Source organism: Tripterygium wilfordii, chromosome 7 (assembly GCF_013401445.1).
Source record: "Tripterygium wilfordii isolate XIE 37 chromosome 7, ASM1340144v1, whole genome shotgun sequence".
Lineage (NCBI taxonomy): Eukaryota > Viridiplantae > Streptophyta > Magnoliopsida > Celastrales > Celastraceae > Tripterygium > Tripterygium wilfordii.
The window spans coordinates 15,842,680-15,863,702 of record NC_052238.1 but is presented as its reverse complement, the minus strand read 5'-3'; the positions used below and the strand labels follow the sequence as shown (position 1 = coordinate 15,863,702).

At 42.0% G+C, this 21,023-nt stretch overlaps 3 protein-coding genes across 9 annotated transcripts; 2 read left to right on the top strand and 1 right to left on the bottom strand.

Moving 5' to 3' along the window:
• Positions 1–129: 129 nt before the first annotated feature.
• On the top strand, positions 130–2,399 carry LOC120002128 (serine/threonine protein phosphatase 2A 57 kDa regulatory subunit B' beta isoform-like). Its single transcript, XM_038850732.1, has 3 exons — positions 130–442; positions 554–1,748; positions 1,909–2,399. Exons 2-3 carry the CDS (start codon positions 660–662, stop codon positions 2,233–2,235), a joined length of 1,416 nt encoding a protein of 471 aa, XP_038706660.1. The 5' UTR covers positions 130–442; positions 554–659; the 3' UTR covers positions 2,236–2,399.
• Positions 2,400–2,908: 509 nt separating this feature from the next.
• On the top strand, positions 2,909–4,782 carry LOC120002719 (V-type proton ATPase subunit B2-like). 3 transcript variants are annotated; one of them, XM_038851499.1, is made up of 6 exons: positions 2,909–3,004; positions 3,490–3,554; positions 3,797–3,852; positions 3,936–4,034; positions 4,286–4,369; positions 4,457–4,782. In XM_038851499.1, the coding sequence occupies exons 2-6, from the start codon at positions 3,497–3,499 to the stop codon at positions 4,640–4,642; spliced, it is 483 nt and encodes a 160-aa protein (XP_038707427.1). In that variant the 5' UTR covers positions 2,909–3,004; positions 3,490–3,496; the 3' UTR covers positions 4,643–4,782. The 3 variants fall into 3 exon arrangements, with proteins under 3 accessions (XP_038707427.1, XP_038707425.1, XP_038707428.1); XM_038851497.1 differs by having other exon boundaries at positions 2,917–3,004; positions 3,393–3,554; XM_038851500.1 differs by having other exon boundaries at positions 2,936–3,004; positions 3,449–3,554.
• Positions 4,783–5,187: 405 nt separating this feature from the next.
• On the bottom strand, positions 5,188–21,009 carry LOC120002717. Of its 5 annotated transcripts, XM_038851494.1 has the most exons (10): positions 20,858–20,958; positions 10,095–10,118; positions 9,431–9,559; positions 8,766–8,945; positions 8,515–8,649; positions 7,909–7,962; positions 7,621–7,820; positions 6,971–7,386; positions 6,327–6,511; positions 5,188–5,627 (listed from the first exon to the last, which is right to left on the bottom strand). In XM_038851494.1, exons 3-10 carry the CDS (start codon positions 9,510–9,512, stop codon positions 5,254–5,256), a joined length of 1,626 nt encoding a protein of 541 aa, XP_038707422.1. In that variant the 5' UTR covers positions 9,513–9,559; positions 10,095–10,118; positions 20,858–20,958; the 3' UTR covers positions 5,188–5,253. The 5 variants fall into 5 exon arrangements, with proteins under 5 accessions (XP_038707422.1, XP_038707420.1, XP_038707421.1 ...); XM_038851492.1 differs by lacking the exon at positions 10,095–10,118 and having other exon boundaries at positions 20,902–21,009; XM_038851493.1 differs by lacking the exon at positions 20,858–20,958 and having other exon boundaries at positions 10,009–10,118.
• Between the last annotated feature and the right edge of the window lie 14 nt (positions 21,010–21,023).

Genomic DNA, 21,023 nt, shown 5'->3' with positions numbered 1-21,023 from the left:
TTGGCTCTGGAATTTCCTGTCCAATGGTTTTTGATGTTTTCACTATCAGTGCTGTACAAAAAGACGATGAATAAATCGAGACTCGGCAGGCCTCATTCCCAGTCTCTTGTTTTTACTGATACTAATCCAACTTAGGATTATTAGCCCCATATAGAAGGAAGAATAATCAAAATCGTCTCACTTGCCTGCAAGTTACAGAAGTTGCAGAGTAACCATTCTGTTCTGATAGTTAAGACTAAACTTTTTTCATCTGAATCTCTCTTCAATTATGTGGCCATCTTGTTTAACTGATGGGTTGGAAGGCACATGTCCTTCAATGATGGATTATATTTAAATAAGTATGTGCTCTGGCTGGGTTCTCCTTGGGAGCTGCAACAAACTGTTCATGGAGATAACCATATGGATCCACTTGGCATTCAACCTGATAGGGAGCAAGAACAAGGTAGGTTCCCTTCCAACACAAGGTAGAATTCTATATTTTCGTTGTCAATCGGATTTTACAACACTTTTTTGTCTATTTAACATCGCTGTCTATTTTGGCTTTTTTTTGCAGAACAAAACAAGCAACAAACGATAGAGATACAACATCTATGCATTCTAAAATCTTTCTTCTGTTTGAAGGTATATGATGGTCTGAACTGAGCCCAAATAGCTGCTTCATGCAAGTGTCTGAAGGGATGAAAATGGGTGTTCACAGAAACTCCCCAAAAAACTCCCCTAAAGGCTTTGAGAAGAAATCGTCTACAACCCTTAGATTCTTGTTTGATCTGGATTCCAAAAGCAACAGTGCAAGCAACAATCTCAGGAGTCCCAAGAATGTCGGGCTGTCTTGTGAGTCTGAACACCAAGAGGTCCTTTCCATAATCTCATACTGCTCCTTCATCTTCTCCTTCGCGGATTCTTCGGTATCGCCTTCGCAGCAAGATCTCAAGCGTCTCAAGCTCAACCAGCTCTTATCAATGGTTAAAACCGCAAAAAGGCATCTCTCTGATCAGGTTCTTCCCTCTCTCATGTCCATGCTGTCCGTCAACATTTTCCGCCCTCTTCCTCCACCGTCAAGTAGTAGTTTTGCCTCAGACCTACCTGACGATGAAGAAGTCGTTTCTGCTCCTTCACCGGCTTGGCCTCACCTTCAACTTGTTTATGAGATCCTTCTTAGGCTAGTACTCAATGAGGATCCCAAGACTCTTTGCAATTACATTGATAATCGCTTCCTTATCAATCTCCTCTCTCTTTTTCAATCAGAAGACCCAAGAGAACGCGAGAGCTTGAAGAATGTGTATCATAGGATATACTCAAGATTTACCTTCTATCGATCGTTCATGAGGAAATCAATGAATGATGTGTTCTTGAATTACGTGTTCATGACAGAGAGACATTGTGGGATTGGAGAGCTGCTAGAGATATGGGGAAGTATCATCAATGGTTTTACTGTCCCATTGAGAGAAGAGCACAGACTATTCTTGATGAGAGTCCTAATTCCTCTACACATGACCAAGGGTATGCAGATTTACCATAGACAACTAGCTTATTGTGTTTCTCAGTTTGTGCAGAAAGAGCCTGTGCTTGGTGGTGTTGTCGTCAGAGGGATCTTAAAGTACTGGCCGGTAACTAATTGTCAGAAGGAAGTTCTGCTTATCGGTGAAATCGAAGAACTGGTGGAGAATATAGATCCTGATCAGTATAGAAAGTTGGCTCTGCCAATTTGTACCAGAATTATAAAATGCTTAAACAGTTGGAATTCACAGGTACGCAATGTTTTCTGCATAAAAGTCGTCTTCTTTTCAATTTGATGCAAGTGAGTTTCTGATACTTGTGAATATAAAATAAAACATGAACATGGCGTCCTTGTAGTATTTATAGGGTTTGAAGGTTTGTTTACAATAAACTGGATTGTGTTCGTTTCAGGTTGCTGAACGCGCTCTGTACGTGTGGAACAACGAGCACTTTGTGAAGATGATATCCTCAGCAGCTGAAGAAGTGTTTCCAGTTCTTGTTGAAGGCATGGAGAAGAACTTGAAGTGGCATTGGAGCAAGAGCGTTAAGCAGTTGACAGAAAATGTGAAATTGATGCTGGAAGGAATGGATCCAAGTTTGTACTGCAAGTGCCTCCAAGAAACAGACCAGAAAGAATTTAGGGCTCGGGAAGAAGAGATCAAGAGGAAGCAGAACTGGGAAATGATTGAACTTGCAGCTGCCCAGAATCAGTTGGTTCAAATATGTGTTTCTCATTAAAGAACATAGTTTATAAAAAATATTCAACTCCGTTAAAAAAAGAGAGATTAGGTTGAAAAATGTGTATTGGAATCGGAAAAAGATGTATTTGCAGTTTAACAATCATGTGAGAGTGTTTATCACACATGACATGTTTTGGTAAGCTGTAGTGATTCCTTAATAATAGTTCTTAAGAGTTGAGGCCCACGTTATCAATCCTAAATAAATAATTGGAAATGGGAAGTGGCCACGTCATTTTGAAAATCATGTAGGTGAGTGTTTCGGGTCGAGCAACGGTATGTGTAGATATTTACATGTCCGGTTCTTAAGTCGGATTGAATTTCAGACATACTTAATTGATTAAACTCGGATTGATTTAAATTTGAACAAATAAATCGGAGAATACTCTATTTCGAGTTAGGATCTGAACAAATAAATCAGACAAGATTTATGCGTTTGGACTTGGTTTTAATTTGAACAAAAATTTTGTGTTTGGACCCCAATTTCAGATATATAATTTATGTTCAAACTTGATTTAATCTGAGTCGGATAAATTGAATCATCCAAATCGGACAAAGTTTTGTCACCCTAACTCACTATGTGTGTGTAGATGTAGACACAAAAGGTGCAGTCTCCCATGAGTGGACATTTTTGTTTTGTTTTCACTGTAATAAATATATCATGTAATGTTCATTATCTTCAGTCCAACATATTTCAGTTTATTCCCCCCTCTAAGCCCATATCTCTCCCTCTGTCTCTCGCGGTGGTGTCTCAGATCAAAATCTTAGTGGTATCTTCACCTTTTCAGATATTTCAATTATCAAAGTTCTTGCTTGCTTTACATTTTCCCGGTAGTACCGACTGTACTAGATCGAAAATCGCAGTTTCTTCCTATCACTTATTGGTGTTTATCCGATTTGATTGAATTGAATTTTGGTTGATTTAGCATTGTGAGCTTTTGTATTTTCGTTTGATTGATCTTGATAAAGCGTTTGTAACCTAATCTAGTTGAATTCAGTAAATTAAGAGTTGGGTTTTGGTTTTGCTGATGAAAGGTTGGAACTTTGTACGTTCTGGATGAGAGGTTTTCAATGCTTTGATTGATGCGTAATATGGTCTTTTATTGATTTTTTAATTTGATTGAGTGGTTTTAGTTTCTTACTATTGGAAATGTGTAGTGATCGTCGATGATCAGGGTTTCAAGATGCTGTAATTGTGGCATTTACTGATTCAGTTTTTCTTTCACTTGGGGATTTGGTGCTTCTGCATCTGAAGGTTAAGAATGGGTGTGGCTCAGAACAATCTAGACATGGAGGAGGGCACCCTGGAGATTGGCATGGGTGAGTTCGATATTTTGTTTCACTGTTTGTTTGTAATCTGTAATATTTTTTGTTAAAATGAAACTGGTAAATTGTGATGAAATCACTAATAAGCCTTGCCAAGTGACATAAAAATTATGCCAGGCGCCAATAGAAAGAGAGCAGAATTGGGTGAATTTGTTCAAGATATTAGTCTATGTAGTGATAATGAAGTTGTTTCAAGTGTGGATCGGTACATTAACTCATGTTCTTGTATGTTTCAGAGTACAGAACTGTTTCTGGAGTTGCCGGACCTCTGGTTATCCTCGAGAAAGTTAAGGTATGTTAATATGTATTGCTTTTCATCATTGATCACCTACTCATTCTTCAATGGCTGATACATTTTTTGGTTGGCTGTTTCAGGGACCAAAATATCAAGAAATTGTTAATATTCGTTTGGGGGATGGAACAACCAGACGCGGTCAAGTTTTGGAAGTTGATGGGGAGAAAGCTGTGGTTCAGGTAATTGCTGTTATTTTGCTATGGATACAATAACTTTCCCAATATTTTCAATCTTTCATTTTCTTGGTGAACTTGTATCTTTTCTGTGTATCAAATGCATCATATAGAGGGAATATGTGCTTCCTAGGGACACCTTTTCCTAAATGCAGTAGAATGACTCAACATTTATCCTTCAAATTTTGAAGGATGCATTCTATCATCTCCTTCAGAGCTGTCTTAAGTTTTCCTATGTTATAATTCCCAACTCTCAGCTGTATGCAAATTATGCTATTGGAAAAGATGTCCAGGCAATGAAAGCTGTTGTAGGAGAAGAAGCTCTGTCCTCTGAAGACTTGGTACGTTGCTTACTGTCTCACATGAAGTGTTTTCAGTTAAGTACTCTCGTACAATGTATGTAACATGCTTTTTATTGGATAAAACAGTTGTATTTGGAGTTCTTGGACAAATTTGAGAGGAAATTTGTTGCTCAAGGAGCGTATGACACCCGCAACATCTTCCAATCTCTTGATTTGGCGTGGACACTGCTTCGCATCTTCCCCCGAGAGCTTTTGCACCGCATACCAGCCAAGACCCTTGACCAGTTCTACAGCCGAGATTCAGCCAATTAATGGAATAAACCAGCCAGTGTACCCTATACACCCCTTTTTTTGTTTGCATTAGTGCTATTACTTGCTGTTTGCCTGCCTCTCTCTCAGGTTTCATCCCTCCTTTATTGAGCATGAAATAAAGGTTGTAGCCCATTCCAGAATTCCATATTTAGCTTTTTGGCTCGTTATCACCAGCATTCCTTCATTGAGACTTTAGCTTCTTTTTTTTTTTTTTTTTTTTTAAATTTCAGTAATATTTTTTTCCCAATAAATTAGTTTGTGTTACCCACCCAGCATACTTGATTTATACTGTAATATGTTTGATCTCCAATTTTCATTTTTGTTGTCAATAAAATCGAATGTTCGATTTCACTGAATGTTTGGAATTTCAACAATTGGGTCACTCCGATCCAATTCCAATCAATTTCAGTGATACAATTTGAAAAGTTTTGCTCCCAGTGACCTAATTGCAAATGCCCCAACCGTTCCGTGACCTATTTAAACTTAACCCAATATGTTTATTGACACAAATTTTTGAAGGCATACATGTGTTGTGAAAGAATGTCGCAACAAAAAAAATATCACTACTAAACTTGGAGATTTCATAAATATGGCATCGATGGCATTCAACCTCATCCTGGTTTTGATGTTCTCACTACTGGTGGCAGGACAACAGAATTAAGGTCCGCAGGATAGGGAGTCCACAAGCCTAATCCACCTCTACTCTCCCTCAATCTGCCACCCTTTCCCTCCAACTCAGTCAGGTTCTTTACCCACTCTATTTTAGAGGAATGCTCACGGGTATGTGGGTGCAATATAAAAAGCGAATTGTACTCACAATTCTCAAACATGAAGAACTTGAACAACTCCCCCAACCTGTACACTATGTAGCCGAAACTCAGCTGATCTCTTGGTGTGAAGAGGTTCACCTCATTGAACCACAAGCAGCTAAACAAATTATTTATTGGCGTATGTTCCCGAATGATGATAGCTCCCTCCGGGACATCTGCATTTAAAAGGTTCTTGTCAAGAAAATACGGTGGTGATTCAATATAATAATGAAGAAGTCGAAAACACTAGAATGTCAAGAATACACTGGTGCTGAGTTATAAAGTGTTTCACAGCGGATAAATGAAATCATCCTACCAAGAGCACATGGCACAAGTAAAATGCAGAACCAGTCTTCTGTGCTTCCTAACTCCAGCTCGTCCCAAAACAAACTGAACTTCTATCAACGATCTAAAAATCTAGTTGTAATAGTCTTCCAGTAACAGACACAAAGATATATGTTCCCTTGGCTTACTGAAGATTGTCCGTTATTCTCTTTATTTTTTTGAGGACGTGGAACCTCTCCAAGGATGGGCCTAATTGGACCTGCCTTGCAGAGTAAAACACAGACGCTAGCAACCAACTACAAGCCCCTAATATCGGTAAAGTCCAAGTTACACCAGGGGCGATTCAAACACAAGACCTCAGGTAAAGAAAACAAGAGTCCCCTTCCTCTACCACTGGGATACTGTCGTCTAGGTTGTCCATTCTTTTCTTTCAAGATAAGTTTGTCAGCGGGGTATGTGTTTGTCAAGTGCGAACTAGTGCTAACTTCATTAGAACTATATCATAACTCAGCAGTCACATGCCCAAGATTTTACTAGAGTAATAGACAGACCAAAAAAAAACCCAAAAGAATGGCGATTATCCTCATTACCACTAGGAGTGCTTTTCTTCAAACTCCATGGCTCCATTCCCTCGTAACGGTATATTTTCATGTGGAGATCAATCAGGGGCCGTGCATAGCGCTTTCTTCTTTTGTTTGCATCAGCTTCCTCATATATACTGCGATGATGCTTATGCTGAGCAATGGCAAAAGTATGCTTCTCACGCCATAAGTATCTGCAGGCAAAAGTTTATTTTATTTTGAAATGTACATCAGTGCGAATAAATGTATACACATTAATAAAACAGCAGGGGTAATTGGAATGATATTGAGCAAACATAATACAAATTAAACAAAATATAGTAACCTGGGGCTTTATACGACAAATAACCTAAAAATGACATAATTCACTTTCAGCAGCACCAGAAAATCACATACAAATATAAATAAGGGGACCCTTTTTTTTTATCCTCAATCTGATTGCTTAATCAGAAAACATTCACCAAAAACCTTCAATGAAAGATATTTCATAATTTAAAAGACATGAAAAAAAATATAAAAGCATAAGATTCAACTTTTAATTTTGTTTCCTTTCTGGTAGACTCTCCCATCCCCAAAGAGAACATTTCAAGTTCCATCAAGAAAAACCACAAACACAACGAATATGCACAATTCTTTGAACATATAGAAAATACCTGTCTAGGATTAGCAAAGGATCAACTATCAACTCCATTTTACCATCAATCCAAATGCTGTACTGTGCTTCAGGGAACAACCTGTGGGTTAAAATCTTGGGAACCTTCCCATTTCTTCGAGGTTCATCATAAGGTGGATGCTTGAGCAGCACAAGCCGCCAGACTCCTATCCATGGGCCACCATCGAGATCCTCTTCAAGAGTAACATTACTCTTTATAAACTCTAGAGATGCCTCATCAACCACCATAAGAAAACAAAAAAGTTTCTTAGATCGGTCACTTATATTTGAAGGTTGATGTGGTACATCATATCCATCAAAAATTCCTGATGCAACGACAAATCTACACTTCTTAACATACTTGATGTCTGAAGGAGCTATTTCAGCACCGCCATTTCTAATAAATCCACAGTGCACCTGGACCAAAACACAACAAGGAGTTTCAAAGGGCGCAGGTGGAAAGATATAAATTTCAACTTCCAATACATATTATTAGCGTAGTCAATAATATGAAAAATGACTGGCCAATCGTTCCCAGCATCATTGACTTGAGATATCATGAATAAAGAACTACATCACAGTTTGAGTGTCAAATAAGTGAAGGATACCAAGGTAACATTAAAATAACATCAAATGGACACTTAATTTTACCTTCATGTTAGTTTGCGCTTTAAAGCTCTCATCTCTCTGGGACCAGCTTTGATGACCTCCAAATAGAGGTGAGGACAGAGATCCATTATTCACTAGCTCATCCTCTGTAATGTAGGAGAGACTTCTAAGAATTACATCAGGAGTTCTTCCTTCAGGAATAACTTTACTGTTGGGATTATTTGCAAGAGGAATCGGACAGCCTAAAAGAGGTAAACATAATCAGTATATTGTTACAGCACAGGGGCTTAAAGTTTAAACTTCAAAGCAAAGATGTTGCCATTGTCTTACGGTGTTGTGGTTTAGGTACAAGTCCCATTGTGTCTAACGCTTTCTTACAGATGGCTGCACGAGAAGTATAAACTTTAAAACAGTTACAAAGAACAATTTTGCTAAACAGAATTAACTAAAATTTTAATGAAACTATTGTTTTTTTAAAAAAAAATTGAAGAGCAACTTTATTGAAGAGGCACAAATTGGGTGGGAGTGGAACCCTTACAAAAGAAAGGAAAAGAGCCAGGTACAACCAGATGGCTTCTAGACAGTTTTTCATGATGCTTCAAGTATTAAGATGCGGCAAACCAATGTCTTGCTCACAAATGTTTCCCATCATCAATAGACATAATTAGAGACAATCCTAGATCAGGGAGATAATAATGCCTATGGCTCTTTCCACCGTGGAATGACCATAATTAAGAGCTCAAAATTCCTAAATAATATTTTCAAAATGCACAATAGTAGCAGCCATAAAATTTTGAATTTGATGAACAGCAAATGATTGTCATGCACGTCCCAGCTAAGAATGAAATCAATCATATTATATCAGCAAACAAAACCAAAACAGTGTGTGTTTGAGCCAACTTCAGCACAGGTTTTAAGGCTCGAGGAAAACAAGACCTTCATCATCAACTTCAACAGCAGTCAATTCAGGTATGAACTCAATGTTTGGAAAACACTCTCCTTTGCTTTCTGATGCAGCTTTTTCTTTGTTCTTTCTTTTTGGGTTTTGTTTATTTTGATGTTTGTTGTTCCCTAGGCAGTGAAGAAGAGCAGGGCAATCTAAGAACTGAAAAAGTAAATGTTGTATTAACAGGAACTTTAGGATGAACGCTAAAAATTCCATGGCAATGTACATCTTAAAAATATACCTGAAAAGAATGCCAATGAAGATTGGCATGACCAAACATGAAATAACAATACGGAAAGGATGATTAACATCCACACGATGCCAGCAACAAGAACCAACCGAACAAACCCCCTCTTCCAAATGATTTTCATTGGATAATCCTGCGGCAGTCTCCCAGGAGAAAAGAAACCACCTTCAACATCTGCATCACCACATTATTTAAGTTTCTTTTACCTTGCTCAAGCTCCCTAATCTAATCCCACCATACACCTCATTGTACACCAAAAAAAGCACGAGGTACATAAAAAAGGGTAAACAACTCTCATGTACAAGACTCTCGTAGTGGGCGGGATCAGGAATATGTAGAATGTATGCAAACCTTATCCCCATATAATATGTGAAAATGTTATTTTCAGAAATTGACAATGTGACCTCTAGGTTGGGGGTACATAAATGAATATAATATAATCAAATATTTCCAACGAGAAAACAACACATACAATGATTTCTACATCAATATATATATATATGTAAGGAATAAACGAAAACCAAAACCACACATTATCATTGGCCAATAACTGCTTCAAAAGTATAACATTTCACTCTTACACGATAACAACATGAAAAGTTCCACTGGCATTCGAGACCAATAAAAAGTTTCTAAAACTAAATATGCCTTATCCTTACCTTTAGACCGCGGAGTTTGATTACTGCGATCTCCACGCCGGTTTAACCGGAAAGACACTGACGGTTGAGCCTCACCCTCCATATAATTATTCCCTTGAACTCTTCATGACCCTAACAAATACTCATACGCTGTACATAACAGAAGAAAATTAGAAATAGAGAAAACATCACTATTCACCGCAAAAGGTTCAAACAAATTCATTCAAGTAAAGCATAACAAGCATATTGACATTGATGATTAAACGATGCAAGAAGCTTAAAAATCAATATATTGCAAAATATTATCTTTATTAAGAAAGTGGAGGACCAGAGGCTAAATTATGATTCAATATAAGTAACAAAATTACAATTGCAGAATCCACTATTGAAACCCAAGAATAGAAAACTGTGAAAAGAAAGGACATTTGGGAGGCAGAAGAGCGTTATGGAGAAAGCGTAGAAGTACAAGTACCATTACTAGTGTCAAACAAAAACAAAACACAGATTCAATTTCTCAGAACTCAGGAAATATTTTCTTTTTAAAAAAAAAAGGAAACTTCGAGGTATGCAAGTGAAAACGGAGAAAATGTTAGAAGTACCCAGATCCAGAAAACTTATAAAGGGGAAGCAGAGGTCTGTTCTAAAGACGAGTAATGCAGGATAGGAAATCTTCAAGGTATCCCACCAATCAGTACTTGTTCATTGTTTTTGTCAGGAATATTCCGACGAGACACGTGGCATAATATTATTAATTATTATTCTCTATATTAAATCATGTTATTATTAACAGGTTTAAGATATCAGGAGTTGTTTCCCAGTTAAATTAAACAACTTACTGATTGAAGGAAACTCCTACAATTACTCTGGCAGAGTTATGCATGAAGTAAATCTCTTTCACTATAAAAGGAGGTAAATTGTTAAGTTTTAAAAAAAAGCTCTAATTGGGATTACACTAGCTGGATTATCTTGGAAGCTAACTTGAGCGTCGGAGTGCCTACGGTCAAACAACGACCGTCGGGCTCACTGACAATCTTTGTTTTCAGGATTCAGGTGACCATATCACGAAGGAGCATCTGTTGAACGTGGTGATCAGATTTTGTTCACTACATTTTGGCGACCACAGTGGGAGGCGATCTGTTTTCCACGAATACTACAAGCAATATGGCAACCGTACGATCTGAGTTAGGTGATGGGGGAAGAGGGTCCCAGTCACGAAACAGCCATGAGGAGCCTAGAGATGACGCTCACCCGAATCCCGGCGTGGACCCGATTCAGGTTGATCAGGTTGCAAGGGGAACGCTGCCAACTGAGGACCAAGTTGAGGCAGAAATCCGTCGCACCACTGAATATTTGGAGTCCTTGAGACAAGGGCTCGCTGAGTTCAGGCGTAAAGGTAAGCGCCCCCATGAGAGTCCACCTCGCGAAGCAGACGAACGAGCCCTCAGGAGAAGAGCTGGCTCTCATTCTAGGCAAGGACACTCACCACCCCGACATTCGTACACCAGGAGGGAATACGAAAGGCAGAGCCCTGAAAGAGTGTCGAGGAGGAGGGAAGAGCATGGGGATGATAGACACTCTCATCATGCTGACAGCAGACCCCGTGAGATCAAGCACCGAGATGAAAAGCCTGTCAAGTACAATGATGAGCCAGATGCGATGAAGGGCGACCTCATCTATGGTGCTCAGCAAAGAGCAATGAAGGCTCTTGATGAAATGACAACTTCCCCTTTTACAAGGGATATCAGAAAAAGAGAGGTCCCTAGAAGGCTCGTCATGCCAACGTTTGAACAGTTCAATGGCCGAACTGATCCAGTCGCCCATTTGGACCAGTTTATGCGGAGAATGATCTTATGGGAAGGTGATGAGCCCATTTTGTGCAAGGTCTTCCCGTCTTCTTTGGGAACGATGGCATCGCGGTGGTTTCACCAATTACCTCCAAACTCAATTTCGTCGTGGCGTGAGATGGCCAAGCTATTCATTAACCGTTTTATTGCTGGAAGTCGGGAACCAAAAACCCTTAGTACCTTACTTACCATGAAGCCGAACAGCGGAGAGGAGATCTCTGACTATTTGTCTAGGTACTTGGAGGTATGCGCGGAGGTTGACGGATGTGATGAGCGGATGACTGCCACGTCCTTTAAGATTGGGCTACCGGATGGCTGTAAGCTCAAGGAATCGTTGACCTTATATGAGCCTAACACCATAGCTACCCTACAAGATAGGGTCAGGAGATATGCAAAAGTTGAAGTTCCAAAGGCTAAGCGGATGTCCTCTCCAAAAAGGGAGGAAAAGGGTTCTCGAAATAGTCGATCTGTACAAGATGACAAAAAATCCTCGAGCCGGGCTGAACACAGTAGGTCGGGGAAGAGTTCGGCCAATGCTGTTGAATTCAACATGCCAATCCATAAGCTATTCTACGAGATCAGGGATCAACCATTTATAGTTCGGCCTCCAAAAATGTCAGGGGATCCGGATCGAAGGGATAAAAAGAGGTATTGTGCATTCCATAGGGATGTTGGGCACATGACAGGAGAGTGTAACAATCTGCGTGAACACCTTGAGGAGTTAGCCAGACAAGGGAAGCTAGCAAAGTATGTGAAGAACAAGGCAAAAGATGGCAATAAGACTCGGGATAATGTCGGGAGATCTGCTGCATGCAGGGGGCAAGATGATAATGATGAACCAAAGGGTACAATCAATGTGATTACATTGGAAAGGCAGGGACACGTGGTCTCTATGAATAACATGATTGCTCAAACAAAGATGGCCGAGGGCCAAGAAGCAAAGAAAAGAAGAACCGGAATAGACATAACCTTCTCAGATAGGGACTTAGCCGGGTTGGACCCAGCACACAATGATGCTCTTAAGATCACTATAAGGGTATGTGGTTATGATGTTAAACGAGTTCTTATTGATCAAGGAAGTGCTGTCAATATCATGTACTACCCAATGTTTGAGAAATTGGGATTGAGTCAGGCCGATCTCGTTCCAGAAACGGCATGCTTGGTTGGATTTAATGGTAGTCAGGTTTATCCTTTGGGAAGGATTCGAACAAGGGTTCGTTTGGGACCAAAGACTCTGGACACGGAGTTCTTGGTTGTACAGGGGAGAACGGCTAATAACGCCATTCTAGGAAGACCTTGGCTTCATGCCATGGAAGCCGTGCCATCAACTTATCACCAGGCTCTCCGGTTTCCTTATAACGGCAATATGTATGATGTGAAGGGAGATCGGCCAGAATGGAATAGTGTGCTAGCTAGTCTCCGAACAACAAAGGAGACTCATCAGATAGGCACCTTTGTTGAAGAGACATTAGTTGAGCCTGAACCGGGACTGGATCCGGAAAAGAAGTCAATTGAGCAACTCGAAAAAATCCAGATTGACGGGTCAAATATTGACAAGTATTTTCTCATTGGCAAGAACTTACCAGCAGCAGAAAGAGAGTCTCTCCTCGGACTGTTAATGAGAAATATTGGAGTCTTTGCTTGGACTCCTCAAGAAATGCCGGGAGTCGATCGGAAGGTCGCGAGCCACAGATTGAACATCCGACCTGACTCGAAGCCGGTCATCCAGAAGGCTAGGAGATCGGCCTTGGCTCATGCCGAAGCTGTGGTAAAGGAAGTAGAGAAATTGACTGAAGCAGGAGCCATACGAGAGGTGGATTACCCAGAGTGGCTATCGAATACAGTGGTGGTTAAGAAAAAGAATGGAACATGGCGAGTGTATGTAGACTTCACAGATCTTAACAAGTCTTGTCCAAAAGATTTGTTTCCATTACCCAAAATTGACCAGCTGGTGGACTCAACCTCAGGAAGTCAAAGGATGAGTTTTCTGGATGCCTATAGAGGTTACCACCAAATTCCTATGAATGAAGAGGATGAAGAGAAGACTGCGTTTATTACTCCGAGAGGCACTTACTGCTATAAAGTAATGCCTTTCGGACTAAAAAATGCAGGGGCAACTTATCAGCGTTTAGTCACGAAGATGTTCAGAGGAATGATCGGACGCACAGTCGAAGTTTACATTGATGATATGGTTGTTAAAACCGCTAGAGAGGATGACCATCTCTCAGATCTCCAATCTGTATTTGATGTCCTGGATGTATACAAACTTAAGCTTAATGCTTCAAAGTGTGCTTTTGGCGTTAGTTCCGGAAAGTTCCTTGGACACCTAGTGACGCGAAGGGGAATCGAAGCCGATCCAGACCAAATTGCAGCCATCAGAAACTTAAGGAGTCCGAGCTCAGTTAAAGAAGTGCAAAAGTTAACCGGAATGGCAGCTGCCCTGAATAGATTCATTAGTAAATCTTCTGACAGATGCCATCATTTTTTTAGAAGTCTGCGTGGTGCAAAGAAGTTTGAATGGGATTCAGAGTGTGAAATGGCACTGGCCGAACTGAAAGATTACTTACAGTCAGTCCCGCTTTTGTCCACTCCTTTCCCGGGAGAGAAGCTAAGGTTGTATTTGGCAGTGTCGGAAGTTGCTGTGAGCGCTGTTCTTCTGAGAGTAGAGAGGAAGATTGAGCAGCCAATTTATTATGTTAGCAAAACTCTCCTTGACGCTGAAATGAGGTATACACCATTGGAGAAGTTGTTGTATTGCTTGGTAATTGCTTCCAGGAAACTCAATCATTACTTCCATGATCACTCCATAGAAGTTGCTACGGCCTACCCTCTCAGAAGCGTCTTGAGTCGGGCCGACCTCTCTGGAAGAATTGCTAAATGGGCAGTAGAGCTCGGCCAACATGATATTCATTTCGTCCCTAGAACAGCTATCAAGGGCCAAGTCGTAGCCGACTTCATAGCAGAATTTTCCAGTCCTCCAGAACAGCCAGTTGAGGAGGTTTGGACGTTGGAAATTAATCCTGGAAGTACTTGGGAACTTATGGTTGACGGCTCATCAACTAGAAAGGGAAGTGGAGCTGGGGTGGTCCTGACCTCCCCGGAAGGCCTCACCATTGAGCAGGCCATTAGGCTGGGGTTCGACGCAACCAATAATGAGTCTGAGTATGAAGCGCTACTATGTGGTTTACGGAGTGCACTCAAATTGGGAGCGAAGAGAGTAAAGATTTCTTCAGACTCGCAGCTGATAGTTGGTCAGCTCACTGGAGAATATGCAGCAAAGACTAAGGCGATGATTGCCTACCTGACCGAAGCAAAGAAATTGATTGAGAAGTTAGAAGATTTTGAAATTCAACAGGTTCCGAGAGGGCAAAACAGTCACGCAGATGCTTTGGCAACCTTAGCCTCAGCCGATCAGGAGAAGGTAAGAAGAACTGTCATAATTGATATTCAAGAGAAACCAAGTGTACCGGCCGAGCAGGTCGAGGTGTCTCAAGCTGAGCTCGGCCCGAGCTGGATGGATCCCCTTGTTGGTTTCTTGAAGGATGGTTCCCTGCCAGAAGACAAAAAAGAAGCTAGAAAAGTCACCATGAAATCATCACATTTTTGGTTGTCTCCCGAAGATAAATTATACAGAAGGTCATTTACTGGCCCGTATTTGCTCTGTGTCCATCCAGAGAAGAAAGATCAGTTATTGTATGAAATCCATGAGGGAAGTTGCGGGTCCCACACTGGGGGCAGGACGATGGCACAACGGGCAATCTCACAAGGGTATTGGTGGCCGCAGATGCATGAAGACTCAAAAGCATATGCCCGAAGCTGTGAGAAATGTCAGAAGTTCTCAAACATACCTCGACAGCCGGCAACAGAGCTTAGTCCCCTGACCAGTCCATGGCCGTTCTCCCAGTGGGGGCTCGACTTAGTAGGACCTCTACCCAGGGCGACCGGAGATAGAAAATGGCTTATAACGGCTACAGATTATTTTACCAAGTGGATAGAAGCCAAGCCACTTGCCAAAATCACAGATTTTGAGACAAAGAAGTTTGTATGGGAGTCAATTATCACGAGGTTTGGTATTCCCTATGTTCTGGTGTCAGATAATGGTACTCAGTTTGATAGCAAAGCCTTTAGAGACTTTTGTAATGGTTACGGTATTCGAAACAAATATTCAACCCCGGCTTACCCGCAAGGAAATGGACAGGCCGAGGCATCCAATAAGATAGTTCTTGATGGATTGAAAAAGCGTCTTGATTCTGCCAAAGGGAGATGGGTGGAAGAACTCCCAAGTGTATTGTGGACGCAACGAACTACCCCTCGGAGGTCGACTGGGCAGACTCCTTTCTCCTTAGCTTATGGGATGGAAGCCGTCATTCCCTTAGAGATTGGCCTACCATCCATCAGGACATTGGCACTTGAGCGAGGCGAGAATGACAACGCCTTGGCTGTCAGCTTAGATCTCTTAGAAGAGAAAAGAGAGCAAGCGGCATTGAAATTAGCTTCATACCAACATGAGTTGGCAAAGGTACATGATAGAAAGGTGAGGGCAAGGAATTTTCATCCAGGAGATCTTGTTCTCAGGAAAGTGTTGGGCAGCACCAAGAACCCCCAGGATGGAAAATTGGGGGCAAATTGGGAAGGCCCGTACAAGATAGTTTCCATTAGTGGACCTGGAGCATACAAGATCGAAGATTTGGCAGGCAAGACAGTCCAGAGGCCTTGGAATGCTGCAAACCTTAGGAAATTTTATGCTTAGAGTTTTTCAATTCTTGCTGTAATAAATAGAGGTGCCCAGTCGGTATATCTATCTTCTTTCAATTAAACCATCATCAATAAAAGCACAAGTTTAGATCCATAATTGTGTGATCACTTTGAAATTTATTTTTTGATAAAAAACCCAAGGGGTTCCTCACCGAGGTTTGGACAGAACGGCCAAGGCCAATAGTCCAAAAAAGTCCATGGGACTTCCCAAGTAACTTGGGTTTGATAAAAAACCCAAGGGGTTCCTCACCGAGGTTTGGACAGAACGGCCAAGGTCAATAGTCCAAAAAAGTCCATGGGACTTCCCAAGTAACTTGGGTTTGATAAAAAACCCAAGGGGTTCCTCACCGAGGTTTGGACAGAACGGCCAAGGCCAATAGTCCAAAAAAGTCCATGGGACTTCCCAAGTAACTTGGGTTTGATAAAAAACCCAAGGGGTTCCTCACCGAGGTTTGGACAGAACGGCCAAGGCCAATAGTCCAAAAAAGTCCATGGGACTTCCCAAGTAACTTGGGTTTGATAAAAAACCCAAGGGGTTCCTCACCGAGGTTTGGACAGAACGGCCAAGGCCAATAGTCCAAAAAGTCCATGGGACTTCCCAAGTAACTTGGGTTTGATAAAAAATCCAAGGGGTTCCTCACCGAGGTTTGGACAGAACGGACAAGGCCAGTAGTCCAAAAAAGTCCATGATACTTCCCAAGTAACTTGGGTTTAAAAAAAAAAAAATTTAGTTAGGCCAAGTCTTTAGAAGGCCAAAGCTTCAGCTAGGCCAAATCTCGAGAAAGGCCAAAGCTTCAGTCAGGCCAAATCTCGAGAAAGGCCAAAGCTTCAGCTAGGCTGAGTCTCAAGAAAGGCCAAAGTCGAGAAAGGCCAAAGCTTCGGCTAGGCCGAGCCATGAGATAGGCTAATCAGCTCGTTCGAGTCCGTAGCTGGGCTAAGTCCTCGGATTGGCCAAAAAGTAATGGACAAAACAAAAAGAAAATCTCCCAACATGCTAAAGGAATAAAAGGAAAGTGGAGTGCACAACTCTTTACTAAGTAAGAGAAGTTAGTACATGAAATTGGTGCATAAAATCCATACTAATATCCTGAATATATGAAAAGACAAATTGAAATAGCAAGGTTACGGGGTCAACATTGTTCTCAGCCCAACCAATCATAAATCAAGAATCAATGTCCTGTGAATCAGGAGCAGAACTTGGCTCCATGCTACCCTCCGTTAAGCTATCCTGTCCGACCCTCTCCGAGACTAAGGAATCATCGTCAACATCAACATGGATGGCTTCGGAAGGAACTCCAGCAGCAACCTGAGAAGCCTCAACTGTAGGAGTGGGATTGGCATCAAGAGGGAAATAATCCAGTATACTTTCCTTAGCTCCATCGGCGGCAGGGAACTTGATACTGTCTTGACGCCAAAAAGGAGAGTCTCTTGGGATACCAATCTCCACTAAGGCCTCACATCGTCCCATGAGGTAAGCGGTGTTCCCTTGATCTTTCAAAAACTGTGTGTACTCAATAAAGGCATCATTGGAGGCTTTGTCAGCAGCAGCCTTCTCACGAGACAGAACGGCAGATAATGTCTCATCCAAGCTGACCTGAAGTTTTCGCTTATCTTCTTCCAGGCCGGCGATAATGGATTGGGATGCCTCCAACTCAGATATCTTATCTGAGGTCTCAGTTTGGGAAATGGTCAGATCAGCCATCAGAGCAGCCATGTCAATTTTCACACTGTCATAGCTTTTGAGAGTTCGTGCATGCCGTTCACACTCAACCTCGTACCTCCTCTGGTATTCATGAAGAAACTGAGCACCCTGTAAGATAGAGGCTCTCATTACTACAACCGCAAAAAAAAAAAAAACTAGAAGGAGTAAACTTCAAGTTACCTGCATATAGTATCGGGACGAGTTCTCCTTGAGGTCAACCCCGGAAAGAAGTTCCAGCCGACTCTGGTCTGTTGGAAGGGTAGTAAGTGACAGAAGGGCATGACCGACCCCGGGGTCCCTCATTGAACAGTTCTTGGAAACTGGATGACCACCAATCCTTGGAGTTAGCACCAGGTCATTAGTCCCTGGCAGGTTGGGAGAAATTGACTTTTTCCGAGTCTCTTTACCACGACGTGTGGAAAGGTCTTTCCCACGCCTGGATAATGAAGTGGTATCGTCATCCCTAAGCCTCTTTCCCGAACGGGCCGGTGGGGGAGGAGGAAGTGCAACCGGTGGAGGTGCAACGGAGGACGATCCACCATCTCGTCGAGCCTCAGGAGTCGGTCTAGTGAAAAGTGAAGTCAAAGGCCTGGGCATGTCTTCTATTGGCACCGGAGGAAAGTCTGTAAAAAAAAAAACACAAGAATTAATCTAAAGGCGAAGATTAGAGAGTACAACACTTTATCAAACAGCTGAAGAACATACTATCGTAATCCAAAGTAAAATCATAATCAGGAAGATCGATATTGCCAGACTCAACATCCAGATTATCTAAGTCCAAGATAGAACTCCCCAGTCCAAATGAACCAAGTGACCGGTCTAGTTCGTTCGAGGAGTTCGAGACAATATGGATTAGCCCATCCTCTGGATTAAACGTTCTAAAAAATTCTATGATTGTCGCCTTAGAAGTCTCTGGAGGACTAGCAGAATCTGGCGACACGGTCGGTCTATACCCAAGCACATATGGTGCGGAACGACCGAATGGGGTAATCCCAATAGGCCCGAGATGCCTGCAAAACTCATCAAAGGCCGGACAGTCTCCCCGAGCCCTAATATCTCGAAAGGTAGGGGTGGGACCTGAAATAAAAACTCTTGGTTAGCTTATAAAAATAATAATAAATAAATAAATTCATTTACAAAAAACATATACACATAGCTTGAAGTGAGAATTAACCTGGCAAACCATTGACTCGAGGAACCACATGCGAACTGTTCTCAACGTTAGTACCGAATTCCCAACTGGGTCCTCTAATCAAGAAGAACTCATCCTCACTATGCCTAGCGGTGGCGGGAAGACAGTGGATGAGGTGTTGATCTTTGTCTCTCGGGAAAAGATGAAATTTGTCTTGCCATCCGCAACAACGTTTGATAATATACGCTCTTTCAAGATCAGCCGGTCTCACTCCAAATCCATAAACTCTATTAAGAATGTCCACACCGTTGACGATTCTATAAAAATTGGAATTGAGTTGATGGGGAGCAAGGCCATAAAGGGATAGAGTTTCTCGAAAGAACTCTGAAAGTGGAAATCGAAGGCCGCCTTCGACTACGGCGACTATGGGAAACTTAACCCATCCAGGAGGAGGCTCACCCTCTGGGGCGATTCCGAGTTCACAATCAACAGGAAAACCGTAACTACTTGCCCATCTACGGAGTTCCACTAAGTTCCTAACAAAACTAGCGTATTTACCCATAGGATACGAAACCTAAAAAAAAAAAAAAAAAAAAAGTGAGGGACGAAAAACTTACTGTGAAAAGTTTGATCCGAGAGAAAAGCCAGCAATCAGAAGCTTAATGCAAATACCAGATGAAATCCATAAAGATGGAGCCTAACCTTGCAATTTAAAGAGATCTCGCGTAACAATCGGAATGAACGAAAGCCCAGATGAAGTCCGGCTTGAGTAATTGGCCACGTACGGTTGAACCCACAGGGAGTTGCACTGGACAGATTGGAGCTGCGTGGGAGTGCAGCAGGTCTGCACGGCTGATCTGGAGAACCTAGCCAACAGTGCTCGGCCCGACTGGCCGGGCTGGAGCTCGACGAATCTGGCAGAGAAGAAGCTCGGCTGATCTGGCTGGTCTGCGAGCTGCGCCAATCCGGCCGAACTGGAAGGCCGAGCTGGGTGTTGGGGAGCTGGCCGAACTGGAGGAAGCCGGGCTGGAGGAGGCCGAGCTGGAGAAGCAAGCTGGCAGGTCTGGTCGAACTAGAGGGAGGCCGAGCAGGAGATGTTAACTGGCCGATCCGGCTGAGCTGGGAATGGCTGTGTTGGCCGATCTGGCAAGTAGATCGAGCGGATGCTGCATGCGGGCCGATCTGATCGGTCTGGCTTGTCTGGCCGGTCTAGATTCTGTCCGATCTGGCTGTTTGCCGGACTGGGCACTCAGTTTGGCCTTGTTGGCCGGTTAGGAGGCCTACTCAAGCCGGAGTATTGGGTCTGGCTGTAGTGGAGCAGATTTGAATGCTCAATCGGCCTGATTTGGCCGGTTCGGGTGTCCAGTCAAACTTAGGTTCTTGGCCAATCTTGATGTCGAGTTTCTCTCTAACTATTCTCTCTTTTAACTTAAGAGAGCTGTAAAAAAGTAGGACATACTAGTGAAAGAGATTTATAGTCAAGAAGGGTATAGTTAATACCCAACAGATAAATCAAACTCACAAGTATGGGTAACATCTACTCCTAGTCAATTGAGAATCTCTCAGCAAAGCCCGGTTCAGATATCTCGGAACAGGTCTTTGGGGGGCAAATGTGAGGAATATTCCGACGAGACACGTGGCATAATATTATTAATTATTATTCTCTATATTAAATCATGTTATTATTAACAGGTTTAAGATATCAGGAGTTGTTTCCCAGTTAAATTAAACAACTTACTGATTGAAGGAAACTCCTACAATTACTCTGGCAGAGTTATGCATGAAGTAAATCTCTTCCACTATAAAAGGAGGTAAATTGTTAAGTTTTAAAAAAAAGCTCTAATTGGGATTACACTAGCTGGATTATCTTGGAAGCTAACTTGAGCGTCGGAGTGCCTACGGTCAAACAACGACCGTCGGGCTCACTGACAATCTTTGTTTTCAGGATTCAGGTGACCATATCACGAAGGAGCATCTGTTGAACGTGGTGATCAGATTTTGTTCACTACAGTTTTGAATAAGATCCTAGGGACGAAGACTCAATCAAAAGCCAGCGCACCTTTTTCTTCAATGGTCGCCGGTGAATGAACGTGAATTCCACACGAATTGTCGAAACACCAGTGTTCAGTGTTCACAACCTTACTGCAAATCTAGAGTCCCTGTTATAAAACGAAAGAGCAG